The sequence below is a fragment of the Thalassophryne amazonica genome, chromosome 9 (assembly GCF_902500255.1).
Source record: "Thalassophryne amazonica chromosome 9, fThaAma1.1, whole genome shotgun sequence".
Classification (NCBI taxonomy): domain Eukaryota; kingdom Metazoa; phylum Chordata; class Actinopteri; order Batrachoidiformes; family Batrachoididae; genus Thalassophryne; species Thalassophryne amazonica.
In genome coordinates, this window is record NC_047111.1 from 47,829,796 (window position 1) to 47,845,575 (window position 15,780).

Sequence of the window (15,780 nt, forward strand, 5' to 3'; positions counted from 1 at the left end):
AGACAAAACAGCTCTTTAACAAGTAAAATGTTAGCTGCTTTCTCTGAAACATGACAATTTTTTAAAAGGTAATTTTCCCTCACACACTAATTTTCAGAGTCTGTTAGGGTGCACAGTTGTGGGGTCGATTTCAGCCACGATGCTCAACTATCACTGAAAAAATGGGTGTCGGTGATGTTGAGCAGGGTGTGAAAATAATCACGCAGTGTATTCTGGTCACGTTCAGTAAACATGTTGAGGACTGCTGCCTCTGCACTCACACACTCACACAGTTGCGCACTTCATGGAGATTAAAAAACAACATCCCATGTCGCTGTGAAACATTTGTTTTATGTCTGCATGAGAGGTGGCTCAGGAGCACATACAGCAAGACAGCAGAAAAATGTGAAGTTGCAGATATTTTTTTCAGCGCTGAGAACAACGGGGGGAGGGGGGGTTACGCTGTGCTTGAGAATATTGTTTAATTGCAAATTCCAGATATGGGATTGACTGTAACAATATTGTAAAAACTCAAACTCAAAACAGTTCATTTTATTATTCTCTGGATATATTGCATTTTGTTTTTAATTTAAGCATTGACACTGTCTCTTTATTTACAACCCCAATTCCAGTGAAGTTGGGACATTGTGTAAAATGTAAATAAAAACAGAATACAATAATTTGCAAATCCTCTTCAATCTATAGTCAACTGAATACACCACAAAGACAAGATATTTAATGTTTAAACTGATAAACGTTATTGTTTTTGTGCAAATATTTGCTCATTTTGAAATGGATGCCTGCAACACATTTCAAAAAAGCTGGGACAGTGGTATGTTTACCACTGTGTTACATCACCTTTACTTCTAACAACACTCAATAAGCATTTGGGAACTGAGGACACTAATTGTTGAAGCTTTGTAGGTGGAATTCTTTCCCATTCTTGCTTGATGTACAACTTTGGTTGTTCAACAGTCCGGGGTCTCTGTTGTCGTATTTTGCGCTTCATAATGCGCCACACATTTTCAATGGGCGACAGGTCTGGACTGCAGGCAGGCCAGTCGAGTACCTCTTTTACTATGAAGCCACGCTGTTGTAACGTGCAGAATGTGGCTTGACACTGTCTTCCTGAAATAAGCAGGGACGTCCCTGAAAAAGATGTTGCTTGGTTGACAGCATGTGTTGCTCCAAAACCTGGATGTACCTTTCAGCACTGATGGTGCCATCACAGATGTGTAAGCTGCCCATGCCATGGGCACTAACACACCCCCATAACATCACAGATGCTGGCTTTTGAACTTTGCACTGGTAACAATCTGGATGGTCTTTTTCCTCTTTTGTCCAGAGGACACGACATCCATCATTTCCAAAAACAATATGAAATGTGGACTCATTAGACCACAGCAAACTGTGTTAACTGACAATGGTTTTCTGAAGTGTTCCTGAGCCCACGCGGTAAGATCACGGGCATTCAATGTTGGTTTTCAGCTTTGCCGCTTACTGGTAGAAAGTTTTCAGATTCTCTGAATCTTCTGATTATATTATGGACTGCAGATGATGGAATCCCAAAATTTCTTGCAATTGAACTTTGAGAAACATTGTTCTTAAACTGTTGGACTATTTTTTCACACAGTTGTTCACAAAGTAGTGATCTTCGCCTCATCTTTGTTTGAGAACAGCTAAGACTTTTGGGGATGCTCCTTTTATACCCAATCATGACACACAATTAGTGTCCTTAGTTCCCAAACGCTTATTGAGTGTTGTTAGAAGGAAGGGTGATGTAACACAGTGGTAAACATACCACTGTCCCAGCTTTTTTAAAATGTGTTGCAGGCATCCATTTTAAAATGAGCAAATATTGCACAAAACAATAAAGTTTATCAGTTTGAACATTAAATATCTTGTCTTTGTGGTGTATTCAATTGAATATAGGTTGAAGAGGATTTGCAAATCGGGCAGCACAGTGGCTAGTGGTTAGCACTGTTGCCTCACAGCATGAAGGTCATGGGTTCAATTCCCGTGGCCTTTCTGTGTGGAGTTTGCATGTTCTCCCCGTGTTTGCGTGGGTTTCCTCTGGGTGCTCCGGTTTCCTCCCACATCCAAAGACATGCGGGTTAGGTGGATTGGAATCTTTAAATTGTCAGTAGGTGTGTGTGTGGGTGTGTCTGTGTTTGTTTGTCTGTTTGTGGCCCTGCGATAGACTGGCGTCCTGTCCTGGGTGTACCCCGCCTCACGCTCTGTGGCTGCTGGGATAGCTCCAGCCCCCCACGACCCTTAAATGGACTATGTGGTAGAAGATGAGTGAGTGAGTGAGGATTTGCAAATCATTGTATTCTGTTTTTATTTACATTTCACCCAACGTCCCAACTTCATTGGAATTGGGGTTGTCTTGTGTTGCCCCAGTGGTGAACAAAAGACAAGCAAAGGCAGCACCAATGAAGCTGCAGCACAGTAACAAAAACCTGAAGAGGGTCCCTAGTTTTTCATGAAATATGTATTTGAAGGCAAACAATTCTATTTTTAATTTTTCTAATTTATCATGGAAAATGAGAACTGCGTACTCCAGACAGATTCACCCTACACTGTCATCACTTCATCAAAAAACAAAGAACTGTACTGTATCACATTGAACTGTATCATACCAGACTGAATATTTTCATATTCATCCGGAATCATAGCACATATGTAATTACATATCTATCGGACAGTTTTATAAAGGGGACATGCACACCCTAGTGCACTGCTAATTGATGACATAATGTGACATTTATAATACTGTCCTGCTGCTAGGACTCAAACAAACAAACACAAGCATCACATCCTGTTCTTGGCCTACTATTGTAATGCTGACCCTGATTGCACTCAGAATATATCGCCGACCTATCAACTCAGTTTCCCGTCAGAGCAGGAAACACATCCACACCCTGTGCCACACATCTGTACGTGATGACGGACAGGTTCAGATGAATGACTCAGCTGACAGATGTTCTCCAGGATAGAAATCTGAGCCCAGCGTTATGGTCTCAATGAAACCGCCCATCCGTAACCCCCTCCACCCTAGAGGTGATCCTTAATAAGATCATCTTAGCAGCCAGGGCCAGTGTGTGAAATCGTGGACACATTGACATGGTCAAGGTGTGTATTGGGGCTGTAGCTCACTGCTGGCTTACGTCTCCATTGTGGCGCATTTTAACATCTGTCAGCAGCGGGTGTGAATGGACCTACAAAGGCATATATACCTTTGCGTACAGACATGATACCCCTATTTCTCTTGACGCCTTCTAAGCAACATCTGTGCACCGCTGACTAAACCCAGCTCAACATGCCAAAACGCAAAGTCAGCTTTTAAATGACTCATTACTTCTGCTTCCGCAAGCATAAAAAACCCCCAACAGGAAATAGAGGAACAGTATGAAGTCATATCCATCAGAGGGTGTAATGAGCGCTTACTACTACCACGCCAAGGGGTGTGTGTGTGGGGGGGGGGGGATAATTGCTGTCAGGATGTGACATATGACATCTGTCAGGGCAACAATGGGGGCTATATGAAGCTACACAAAGCTTTGAGGTTGTGTGTTTTCCTGTGTGTGAGAATCTCTGTGGGTACTTACTCCTTAGGTGGGTTGAGGTCTTCAGATCTTGTCTCGAAAAACACTCTGACCTCCTCACACTGAGAGATGTAGACTGGCAGCTGAATCAGAGCCTGTAGGTGCAGAGAAGAGAGAAGGTGACTGAACCTAATACATCACCGTCATTCATAAATGCAGAAGTCAAACAGAGGTTAAACATCAGGGTGATGGGATGGTGTGGACGTCTGAGCAAACAGTGTAGTCTAAATGGATCTCTGTCCGCAGAAATACTGGATACTGCCTCGATAATGTCACAGATAAACATCTCGATTTGGTTCTCCTACCGACGGGGTGTGCACTTCTGCCCAGTGGCACCGGATGAGTTATCTGATGAACAATATTCTGTGGAGTATTCGTACTAATGCCAAAATAATTAGCAGGACTATAGCTGAGTGAAACAGAAACCTCTGAAGACCACACTACTGATCAATAAATCTTGATTATCGAATGCCGAACACACAAACAATCACAGACCAATTACTGTATAAACACCCTCCGACACCCTTAAAAACAAAACAAAGTAAAAAATAGTGCATGGTATTTCCTCATCCACCAATTTAAGTGCAAAACAGGACCTCTAAATTATACTTTTTAGCTCTATGCCTCAGAGTATTTTATTAGTATAAAACTTATAACCTTTAACCTATGACTCTAATAGCAGTGTCAGGGGGAACCATGTTTCCCCATACACCTAGAAAATATTTAAAAATCTATAGCCTTTTTACTGTATGGTAAGGAAATCTGTGAAGCTAAATACTCTCTATTCATCGTTTTTATACACAATATTTATTTACAAGTGCAAGTTGTGCTTGTCATACAAAATTGCTGTGCTTCCATCCATCCATATGACAAAACCTTCTGGGTCCAAAAACACCATAAAACCATAAAACTTTCAAAACCCAAATGTTTATACATTAATACTGGGAAGTCAAAAAGCTCTGCCTGCCAAAAAAAAAAAAAAAATCATGCATATCTGACATTTATAAATCTTTTTTTTTTTTTTTTTTTTTGCGAATTTTGGGTTCAAGTAGGAAATGTATCAGAAGCCCTGAAATGCTCACATTGCCCACTAGGTGGGGAGAAAAGCTGCTCAAATGTGCGACAAGACCTCAACTCTATTTATTTGGGAAATTAACTGTTAACAAAAATAAGACGGGCTGATAGCCAAAAAATTAGTTGTATCCCTTGTCCTTATGAGCAATTTACTTCAATTTCAAATTCAATTTATTTTCATTCATACAGTGCCAAATCACAACAGAGTTACCTCAAGGCACTTCATACAATTAAGGTCTAACCTTACTAACCCCCCAGAGCAACAGTGGTAAGGAAAACTCCTTCTGAGGAAGAAACCTCAAGCAGACCAGACTCAAAGGGGTGACCGTCTGCTTGGGCCATGCTACAGACATAAATTACAGAACAATTCACAAAACGAATATACTTGCTTTAAACACTGGAAATCCTTGAATTCTGCATGCACCACCATTCATCAATCAGGATTTGTTTATGCAACACCTTTCCCATGTTTTATTGGCTCCAGGAAGGGCAGGAAGATCTCCCTGCCTTCATTTCTACATGGGAGAAGGCCCCCTGATGGAAATCAACATGTTGCACCCCCATGTTGATATAGTAGCCCAAAAGTGACAAACGTAGCCGTTTGCATCGTGGCTGGAAGACTGAAAAAAAGAAGAGAAATCAGTGGTTTCGTCTGCTGGCTATTGGTTGGTAGTGTAGGCTAACATTTTGTGAAAGGGAGGGTCATAAATCCAGTGCATCCTGAAAGTATTCACAGCGCTTCACTTTTTCCACATTTTGTTATGTTACGGCCTTATTCCAAAATTGATTAAATTCATTCTTTCTTCTAAAATTATAACACAGTACCCCATAATGATAATGTGAAAAAACATTTTTGAGATTATTGTAAATTTATTAAAAATAAAATAACAAAAAATCCCTAAGAAATCACATGTACATAGGTATTCACAGCCGTGAAGCTCAAAATTGAGCTCAGGTGCATCCTGTTTCCACTGATCAGCTTTGAGATGTTTCTACAGCTTAATTAGAGTCCACCTGGGGTAAATTCAGTTGATTGGACATGATTCGGAAAGGCACACACCTGTCTATATATAAGGTCCCACAGTTGACAGTGCATGTCAGAGCACAAACCAAGCATGAAGTCAAAGGAATTACCTGTAGACCGCTGAGACAGGACTGACCAAGGCACAAATTTTGGGAAGGGTACAGAAACATTTCTAATGCTTTGAAGGTCCCAATGAGCACGGTGGCCTCCATCTGTAAATGGAAGAAGTTCAGATCCACAGGACTCTTCCTACAGTTGGCCACCTGTCTAAACTGAGCAATCAGGGAAGAAGGGCCTTAGTCAGAGAGGTGACCAAGAACCTGATGGTTACTCTGTCAGAGCTCCAGGATTCCTCTGTGAAGAGGGGAGAACATTCCAGAAGGACAACCATCTCTGCAGCAATCCACCAATCAGGCCTGTTTGGTAGAGTGGCCAGACATAAGTCACTACTTAGTAAAAGGTACATGACAGAAACAAAATTCTCTGGTCTGATGATACAAAAACTAAACTCTTTGGGGTGAACGCCAGGTGTCATGTTTGGAGGAAACCAGGGACCATCCCTACAGTGAACCATGGTGGTGGCATCATGCTGTAGAGATGTTTTTCAGCAGGAGGAACTGGGAGACTAGTCAGGATTGAGGGAAAGATGAATGCAGCAATGTATAGAGACATCCTGGAGGAAAAACCTGCTCCAGAGTGCTCTTGACCTCAGACGGGGGCGACAGTTCATCTTTTGGCAGGACAATGACCCTAAGCATGCAGCCAAGATATCAAAGGAGTGGCTTCAGGACAACTCTGTGAATGTTCTGGAGCGGCCCAGCCAGAGCCCAGAACTGAATCTGAATGTCTTTGGAGAGATCTGAAAATGGCTGTACACTGATGCTCCCCATCCAGTCTGTTGGAGCTTGAGAGGTGCTGCAAAGAGGAATGGGCAAAACTGTCCAAAGATAGGTGCACCAAGCTTGTGTCATCATATTCAAGAAGACGTGAGGCTGTAATTGCTGCCAATGGTGCATCAACAAAGTATTGAACAAAGTGTGTGAATACTTATGTACATGTGATTTCTTAGGGTTTTTTTTATTATAATTTTTTAATAAACAAGCAAAAAAAAAAAGTTTTTCATGTTGTTATTATGGGGTGTTGTGAGTCACATTTTAAGGGAAAAATTAATTTACTCCATTTTGGAAAAAGGCTGTAACATAAAATGTGGAAAAAGTGAAGTGCTGTGAAAACTTACAGAATGCACTGTACTGCTTATCACATGTGAACAACAATTGACCATAAACCTCCATCACCAAAGAAGCAAAAACTTGAAGGGAAAGACAATTGTGACTGGTGATGTCATAATGCAACCTTTCAAACCCATCAAGAGATGACACTAAATCCCACATGCTAAGGCTTTAAAGAACTTGCAATTATCATAACATCCTGATACATAAACTCCAATGTGAAGAAAAATGAACTACTCCTGAAGAAAAGCATACTGGTCTTGTTTTTTCTGTCCTGACCCAAAACTCAGAATATTGATCTGTCTCGCTCACATTCCTCACTTGGTCTCTGTGTCTCTGCTGAAGATCACCAGCAGCACAACGATGAGGCCCGACAAGGCTGCTGGCGATAAAAGACAGACAGCAACATTAACTCTTCTCTTTATTGACAAGATCCATCTCTGACATGCTCGGCCGGCTACGTTATCTTTCCCTCCCCTTCATCCACATCTGTGTTTCTTCTTCTGTCTCCATTTTCACTGTCTTTCAATGAAAGAAGCAGACAATCGCCTCAGCGAACCAGAAGAGGGAGGCAGACCACGCCTTTCATTTTCACCTGGCAGACACTCAGCACTCCGTACTATCTATCACACTCTCCTTCCTGGCCTGGACATGATTTTAATATTCCTAAGTGTTCCAGTTCTGTCCTCTAAGGGAGTCTCCCTCGTGCACTCTCTGACACGCCAATATAACGTCAGGCCTGATGGATACGGAACGGAAGCCAAAGCCCGCCAAGGTGTCCTCGTCCCATGTGGGACGTTGCCTTGTCATAGTTAAGATCCTGAGTCTTTGCCAGCAGCTTGTGTGGAAGCAAAGCAGAGGCACCACTGCCACAAACAAACTGGACCCTCTGTGTTTTCAACCAGTCACAAAGTCACTGGCAGGACGGTGCTTTCCTGATTCATTGATGTCAACAGTTTATTACCTCACAATCTCCATTCTGAGGTACTTAATTAATGCATTGAGAACCACAGGTAACCGCTCCTCTGCTGTCGTAGGTGACTGCCAAAGGACCTCTCGGTCGTGTAGTCCTGGAGCCCTGAACACCTCCCCGAGCCTTCCGTCAGAGTGCGTTCTGCTCAGCCTGTCCATTCGTTGGATTGATTCCATGAATCACATCAGGCCTCCAGCCTGCCGCCCATCTACTCATTGCTATTCTCCTCTTGGGAGGAAACGGGTGCGGGCGGGATGGGAGGGTCAGGCGGGTATTACAGCAAATGGACTTTATGGGTGTTCTTTACAGCCAGCACCATTAAAGTAATTGTGTGTGCCTGTTTGCGTGTGTGTTATGTGTGTGTTACCTCACAATTATAATAACTAATGGGCGATCTACGTTTGCATTCCCATAAGGTACATTACTCGACTGTACATCAGCGCTGCACACGCATGTGAACATGCATGTATCATAACCGTAAGTGCATAAAAACACCAGTAAAATACATTTAAAGGCAAAACGCAGATTTTGTTTTCAATTTTTTTTCTTCTGAAGTGCCACTGTCCACGTTGGCCTGCGTAAACATTTTATCCATCAGAGGGCAGATAGGTATTGAAACATCCCTAGAAGCTTGTAAAGGTAATGCACCGAAGAAACAAATAACAATAGTGTACAAATGTTTACAAGTATTAAGAATATCTCTACCATGTACATTAAAGAAGCATGGGAAAAAGAGGCTAATATTACAATATCGGAGAAATGAATGGTTTGATATATGCAAAACTGTCATGATTACTTCCAGCTCTGGTCTTTGGAGAGAATTTGCATGGAGACTGTCATACATTTTTTGTTACACCTTATGTTAAGAGTAAACAGTGCAATGACCCTGATAAGGCTCATTGTTTGGAGAGATTGGGACAAATTAAAGAAGGACATTTCATATATTTTGGGACTGTGCGAAGATCGCACCCTACTGGTCAACGGTGATAACAGCAATCCAAGCATCATTGGATCAACTCTGTCATATGGGTTTACTGAAACATATTTAGGACACATTTCTTGTGGAGTGCCAAAATCACAAAAATATCTTCTGTCAATACTGTTGGTTGGAGCAAAGAAAGCTATCACCAGAAAATGGTTGTGTAAGGATGCACCTTCACTTCTGACTGGATTAAAGTAATTAATGAAATTTATGACATGGAGAGGATGACTTTTTCATTGATGCTGTCTGTTGATAAATGTAACAGATATTGGGAGAAATGGGTTGGCTATATCAAAACACTGAATCTTTAAAGGGTTGACGCACTGTATCTTGACTTACAAGCTATCAACATATATTTGCAAAGTTTAGTATTGATGCTCAGCCCTGTCTTTCCTTTTTCATGGTCTGCTTGCCTTTGTTGTTTTATTTTTATTTGTTATATATGTAACAAAAATGTTTAAACAATCAAAAAATAAAGTTTAAAAAAGAAACATCCCTAGAAGATGGTAGAATATCTTCTATGGTTTCTTCCATCACCTCAGCCCAGCTCTTCTCATACAGGCATAGACATTGAGCATTTTCAGGGACTTGTCCTATAGGGCAAGCAGAATGAGAAACCCACTTGTCCTAATGCTATCCTGACTTGTCACATGTCGGCGGGATTGGGGATGATTCCCTCTATATGTATCTTTAATTAATAGTATAGTTAGGGCTGGGTGATATGACCTAAAATTCATATCACGGTGTAAACTGAATTCCTTCATGGTAACAATATATACTGTGATATAAACTTAAGTGTAAAAATTACAATGTGTTCCTAAACGGGTCTCTTAGCAAAGGTAAACTGATAAAAATAAATAAATAAAAATGACAACAGAAAAACAAAAACAGATATAATGTAATTTTTAACATTTATTGTGCAGATCTCAAAACTACAGCTACAATTTGCCAGAAGGTACATCTAAGATGCAAGCCTAGATCTGATGTTTTGGTGCAAGAATTAAATTTATTTATTGTTGGGTCAGTGGCTGACGTTTCATCTCTTGAACACTAGATGGTAAACCCGCTCTGTTTTCAGGACGGTCAATGGCGCTTTTCCACATTTACAAAACTCAACACGGAAAACACCCCCCAAAAAAGCAAAAAACAAACAAACAAAAAAAAACATAAAAATATTATTTTACTCATATTTGAAGTCAGTCTGGGTAAACTGTTGTTAAGTGGCTGATTTTGTTTTTCTAATCCGGTTTAAAAAAATTCTTGCATTATTTAAAGTGGCGCTTTCTCAAATGTTTGATTCAGGTCGCCACAGAGCGTCCACCTTCTCCCAGTGCGTCCGCTGAAATAAATAAGAATGGCTTTGCAAATATCAGCGACAGAACTGGCACAATAATTTATCTTGTCAGATCTTTGCACTATTTTAATACTTTGAATTCAATTCAGTTTATTCATACAGTGCCACATCACAGCATAGGTCATCTCAGTGTACTACACATGAATGAAGTCTCAGCCACACCAGCTCCATGAGCAAGCACATTGGCATCAGTGGAAAGGGAAAACTCACCCAGCATTGTTTTGCCTATACACTCTTAAAAATATTGCAATGCATAAATGCAATAAGATTTTTATGGTCAGGCTAACTCATGTTTAGCAAAGCATTTAGTTAAGTGCCTCCAGTACTCTTGATCTGCTTTGTCCTCTACAAGGTTAATTAAGTTGAACCAACTTAATGCTTTGGTGTTGTCAGGTAGCCAACTTATTTTCATTAGTTATTCTTTATTCTTTATTCCCCCCATGTTGGAAGCAACATTATCCAGACCAGACCCACTGGGGTGACCATGTTCTATGTATGGCCATACTGAGACAAAAAATAGAACTAAATAGAGGCTTTATTGTCATTGTACATAATAATAAACAAACTAATAAATAAATAAACAAACAAATAAATAAATAAATAAATGTGTGTGGTGTGTGTGTGGTGTGGTGTACATATATAAAATAAATACAAAAGACATATATAGTGTTGAAATGATGAGGTGTACAGTCCCAGTGAAACCTACTACATTCATATACCAGTGCCTATTTAGATGCCAGTTTTGTGGCAAATACATCCTTGTAGTGGTTGAAATGGGGCCTAAAAGTTAGAGACCTTGTTACCGGAGGACATGTCTTGGAAGTTTCTTGATAAAATCCACTCCAATAATAGATTTTAGCATTGCCTATAGGCCTCTCTACCCTATCTCTAGCCTCTGTGCAGAACAGAGAGCCTATACCAGCACTCATTGGGTGAGAGGTGAGGTACACCCTAGACAGGCCACCAATTCATCACAGGGCTTATCCTTTTAAATCATGACATTAAACTCATGCATTTTTTTTTTTTGAGTCGGGTACCTCATTCTTCTCTGTTTCCATGTAGTGTTTATCTTGACTTGAATAAAAAAGAGATTTCTCAACTAGGTGAATTCCAAGCGAGTCCGGTTAAAACCTCAGTTGTCCAACAAAAGAGCTGAGACGGCGTTACTCAGAGAGGGGACAAAGTGAAACAAACCATAAAAGCTCTCCAGTTTTAACCTACCAACCTGGTCCCATATGGGGGTGGATGAAAATGCCATTTTTTCTGCTTGTACAGTTGAGATCAGATTTGTTCAAGGTTTTCGTGCAAAGCCCAGAACTTGCTGCCAAAGAGTCTCCATGAGATCTGACCCACTACAATGCTATCACAGCTCTGGTGCGTTTTATCTACAAACTGCTGGCTGATGAGTTGTGACTGCAGAAGCTGGAATCTAAGATAAGTGGGACTAGATTGTATCAGTGTGTGTGCTTCCCATGATGCACTGAGCAACATTAAAGAAACTAGCCTCAAATTATGAATAAACACTACAAATTCAACAAGTCATGAAATAGACAGGAAACAATAATCAATAAGTTTATAATTAATGGAACTGGAAAAATAACTCAAAATTTATTTACTGACATTTTTTCTACTGTGCAAGGGTATAATTCTATATTTAGTATATTTATATATATGGCATATTCAGAGTCAACCATATTGTGCCAAACTGTCAGAAGTATCAGAAGGTATTACATAACGCCTACATAGATCCTTGTCATTTGATTGGTGTTTAAATGTCTTGTGATATGGATCATTCATCCCATTTGCCATTGTGTTCTACTGACTGTGCAAATTTGGGTCCATTTGCCATGCAATTTTGTTTCCATGTTTTGTACCATTGCACGGTGCCACCACCATGTGCGCTCACACTAGCAGCAATGGCGGTTAGCTTAAAAAACATGGCGGGGTTTGTTTTATTAATGGTGCTCAATCTTGTAAAACACACATACACAAAAACAAATCAAGTACGCCGTAAGACATCTGGAGGCATTTGTAGTATTCGTTGGGACATCTTGACCTGAAGTACAAGCGCGGTCGGATTAAGAGCTCTACAAATTTCTGTCGCGATTTTTCGCTGGACTGAGGAAAGCAGACAGCAGTTTGTACAATACACGGCATCAGGTACGGACTACATCATCAGGATAGTTAGGCGTTATATAAAACAAATAATTAATATTTTTTCATTCATGCAATGGAAAGAATATTTCATTTGGTGAAAGATGGTATATTACATTCAACAAGGCGGAGCCACAATGAAATATTCTTACCATTGCACTCATAAACATTCATTATTTGTATACCATTCGCCATATGTATGGAGACATTCTGGGAACTGGACTTTCCAGGCGGCTAGAAATGATGTTAAAAGTGTTGCTGATGCCACTAAAACTACACCTAACTTTTAATAGTAAAAAGAAACCAAAACCATTACTTCAGAGGTCAAACAGCACCATCTGTGCCCATGTGTTGAGGAAATGTGGAGCTATATGGACTCCTTGGCTTGAGAATATCTTTTATTAAACCAATTACATAACATTTTACATTAATAGGTGGAGTGTTCCTCAAAACAATCAATCAAATCAAATCAATTAAAAGTACATAAAGTTTGTATCCAAGCTTCTCTGTGCTACCTTAAAAAGGTTTTGGTTGACAGCACTGTACGATTTTCCAGCTTTTAGTACAATGAGAAGTACCAAGGATTTCAGTACAGATCTGACAAAGAGGATTGTAGATTTACAGAAGTCACAAATGTTTCTTGGAGCCATTTCGAAACAACTGCAGCTTCTGAGATCATCAGTTCAAATTTAATGTAATTACAAAATATTGGCAGTTGTAGCCACTTTGCCAAGGTCTGGAAAAAGACACAAACTGTGGACCTCAGCTAAGAGAAAGTTGGTTTGCATGGTGACACATAACCCAGTAACCACAAAGCACAAACCTGCCATGAACTGGAAGCTGTTGTGCCACATCGTCTACAGTCGAGAGAGAGTTACATCGGCATCAACTGACGCTCCCATCCAAGAATGAGTAGGTCGGGTCAGGTGTCAGGTTTGGGAGAATGCGCTGGTGCCACACACTGATGCATTCACAACACTATGGCATTGTCCTTGGTCCTGGTTGGCAATCACCCATCCTCACCTCTCCAAAGCTAGTATCTCAATGTGGGCATTGTCCACTGGAACCCTTAAAACTGAGGCACCGGTGTGCTAGATCATGCTCGGTGTGTATAATAATGTAACGTACTAAAAAAAGAAACTATGTGCACAACGGATACAGTAAAACTACATTTTAATACATTTTCAGATTTTACTCAAATAGCGTGAACTATGACTGTACAAGCACCACTACTATAAAAAGGTCAGAATTATTCCCACCAAATCCACACCTGTTGACCCAACAGCTGACTCCATTCTTCTCCTCCCACTATTTTTTTTCCACATAAGTGGTTAAAGATGTTGCCACCACCATCTGTACATTCCATTAACCCCAGCGGACATCCTGCCTATTACACATAAATACTAATGTATGAAGTCAACCGCAAAGCAACATTTAAGGGTTTTTAAATAGGGGAGGTAAGGTGATCAAAATAGCATCTTGAGTCATGCTGGTCTGAAAAGAGCTGATTTTTACAAGAAGGGCTGAATAAGGGATGAGGTCAGCACAACCTTGGAAAACATTCTCAAATTCCCCTCCCAGAAACACGGGAGGAGGTGTGCATGGTTTAGAGGATCCAAAGCCAAAAGTTTCAAATGTAATACAGCCAGTGGGATGTGGATGTGCTGATGAGAGCAAGCTCAGCACCAGGAAACTCTGTCTACATGTGCACTGTCTGCACAGAGCTATCGGCACAGCGCCACTAAATCACATGGACGGAATGTTCAAATATCCATATTTCAGTATATTTTAAACACATGGCAGGAATACTGCACTCTTTTCAGGTTTCCTGACACTTACTAACATAATGTTCAAATTATATGACAGCATAATCATATCACATGTGCAGTAGCCTTGATTCGTATGATTTAGTTGAGTTTAGTTGGTTTGGGCAGGTATGGATACGAAGAAATATATATTTTTTTAATTTGGTATGTTCATATCTGAATCTGAATGTAGAATAAAATGTATTTATTTATTTCCAATTTATCCAAAACATTACAACAATTATGGGAATAACCAATAGTTACCACCAACCACAACCACAGATACTGTACATGTCTGGAAAGTAAAGCTGATAAAATTACTCTGTTTTAAATATGGACCAGTTCCGTTCATCTTGATTAAAAATTACTCAAAGATTCTTTAATAAATGTGATTTGAAAACTGTAATTTGGTTGTTAATGTAGTATTGTAAAGAATTTCAGATCATCTAACCTAGAGGAAAAAAAGAGCTCAAAAAGTAAAAGCATGACAGAATTTCAAACGCACACTAGTCTATTAAAAAAAAAAAAAAAAAAAAATGCCATAGGGGAATTCCATGAGGCTGTAACATCCATTACTGCTTTCAATGGTCTTCCTGTGGAGCTGTCCCTAAGAGTTGTGGTTTGTCTATTATTTCTTCTTTGTATTGAGAATAAGAAGTCTCTAGGATGGCTAGATCATAGCAGGACCATTGAAAGTAGCAACGGCTGTGACACTCATGGAACAGAAGTACTAACAGCGGTGCTTAGCAAAGTGGAGCTGGATGTTTTTCTTTTGATTTCTGTAGTTAACTGCCCAGTCACCCATTGCAAAAATTTGCCAGAAGCATGCCCGACATGGCAAATATTGTCATAATCCGACGCAGTCGGGAGGAAAAGAGGCGTGGTCTGCAGTGTCAAAGAGCAAGACTGCCTCGTTCACGCCTGTCAGATCGCATCCAGAGCGTATGTAGAACAACACAGACTGCTGTCAAATGGCCATAAAAGGTGCTGAAGCCTGCCCGATCTCCCAATGTCTGGATGGAAAGGAATGCTGTGTTCTTCATGCGCGCACAGCTCACGTGTGTATACACGCATGGGGCTGCAATTATCACTCAGCCGTGTGTGTGTGTGTGTGTGTGCATAATACTGCATGGGCAACTAATTGCGTGCACGGGGCACACGTGCGCACGCCTGCCACTGGACAGCTTCGCTCAAAGTTTGCTGGCATTGGACCATGCAGTCCCTCAGATGGAGCCTTTACAGGGAACTTTCTTTTTCTTGTTTTGGGAGTACAACGCAACTTTGGACACCACGATGGTTGGATTATCACATGGAATTCATTTTTTTCTTTTGGGAGAGAGGATTTTTAGCTGTCCCGGCTTCATGTCCACGTTCGTGCTGTGAAACACTCCTGGACAGCTGTTGGAGGTGAGATTCATGTTTATTAATGCTGTCACTGCCTGACACAACAGTTCCATGTTATATCTCCTCCAGAGTTAGAAGGTGATCATTAATTACAGCGTGAGATCTGTCCAGCTCTGAGCCTGACTCGTGTAATGACGCGTTCCTGCGCACTACAGAGAGGAGCAGCTGCCTGTGTTATGATGGAGACAATAGTT

General features: G+C 40.6%; 1 protein-coding gene across 1 annotated transcript in view; it reads right to left on the reverse strand.

Annotated features, from left to right (window-relative positions):
* Positions 1 to 15,780, reverse strand: part of sh3pxd2b (SH3 and PX domains 2B) — a 182,888-nt gene that overhangs the window by 66,641 nt on the left and 100,467 nt on the right. Inside the window, 1 exon segment of the mRNA XM_034178006.1 lies at positions 3,591 to 3,682. Coding sequence (XP_034033897.1) covers positions 3,591 to 3,682 — 92 coding nt within the window.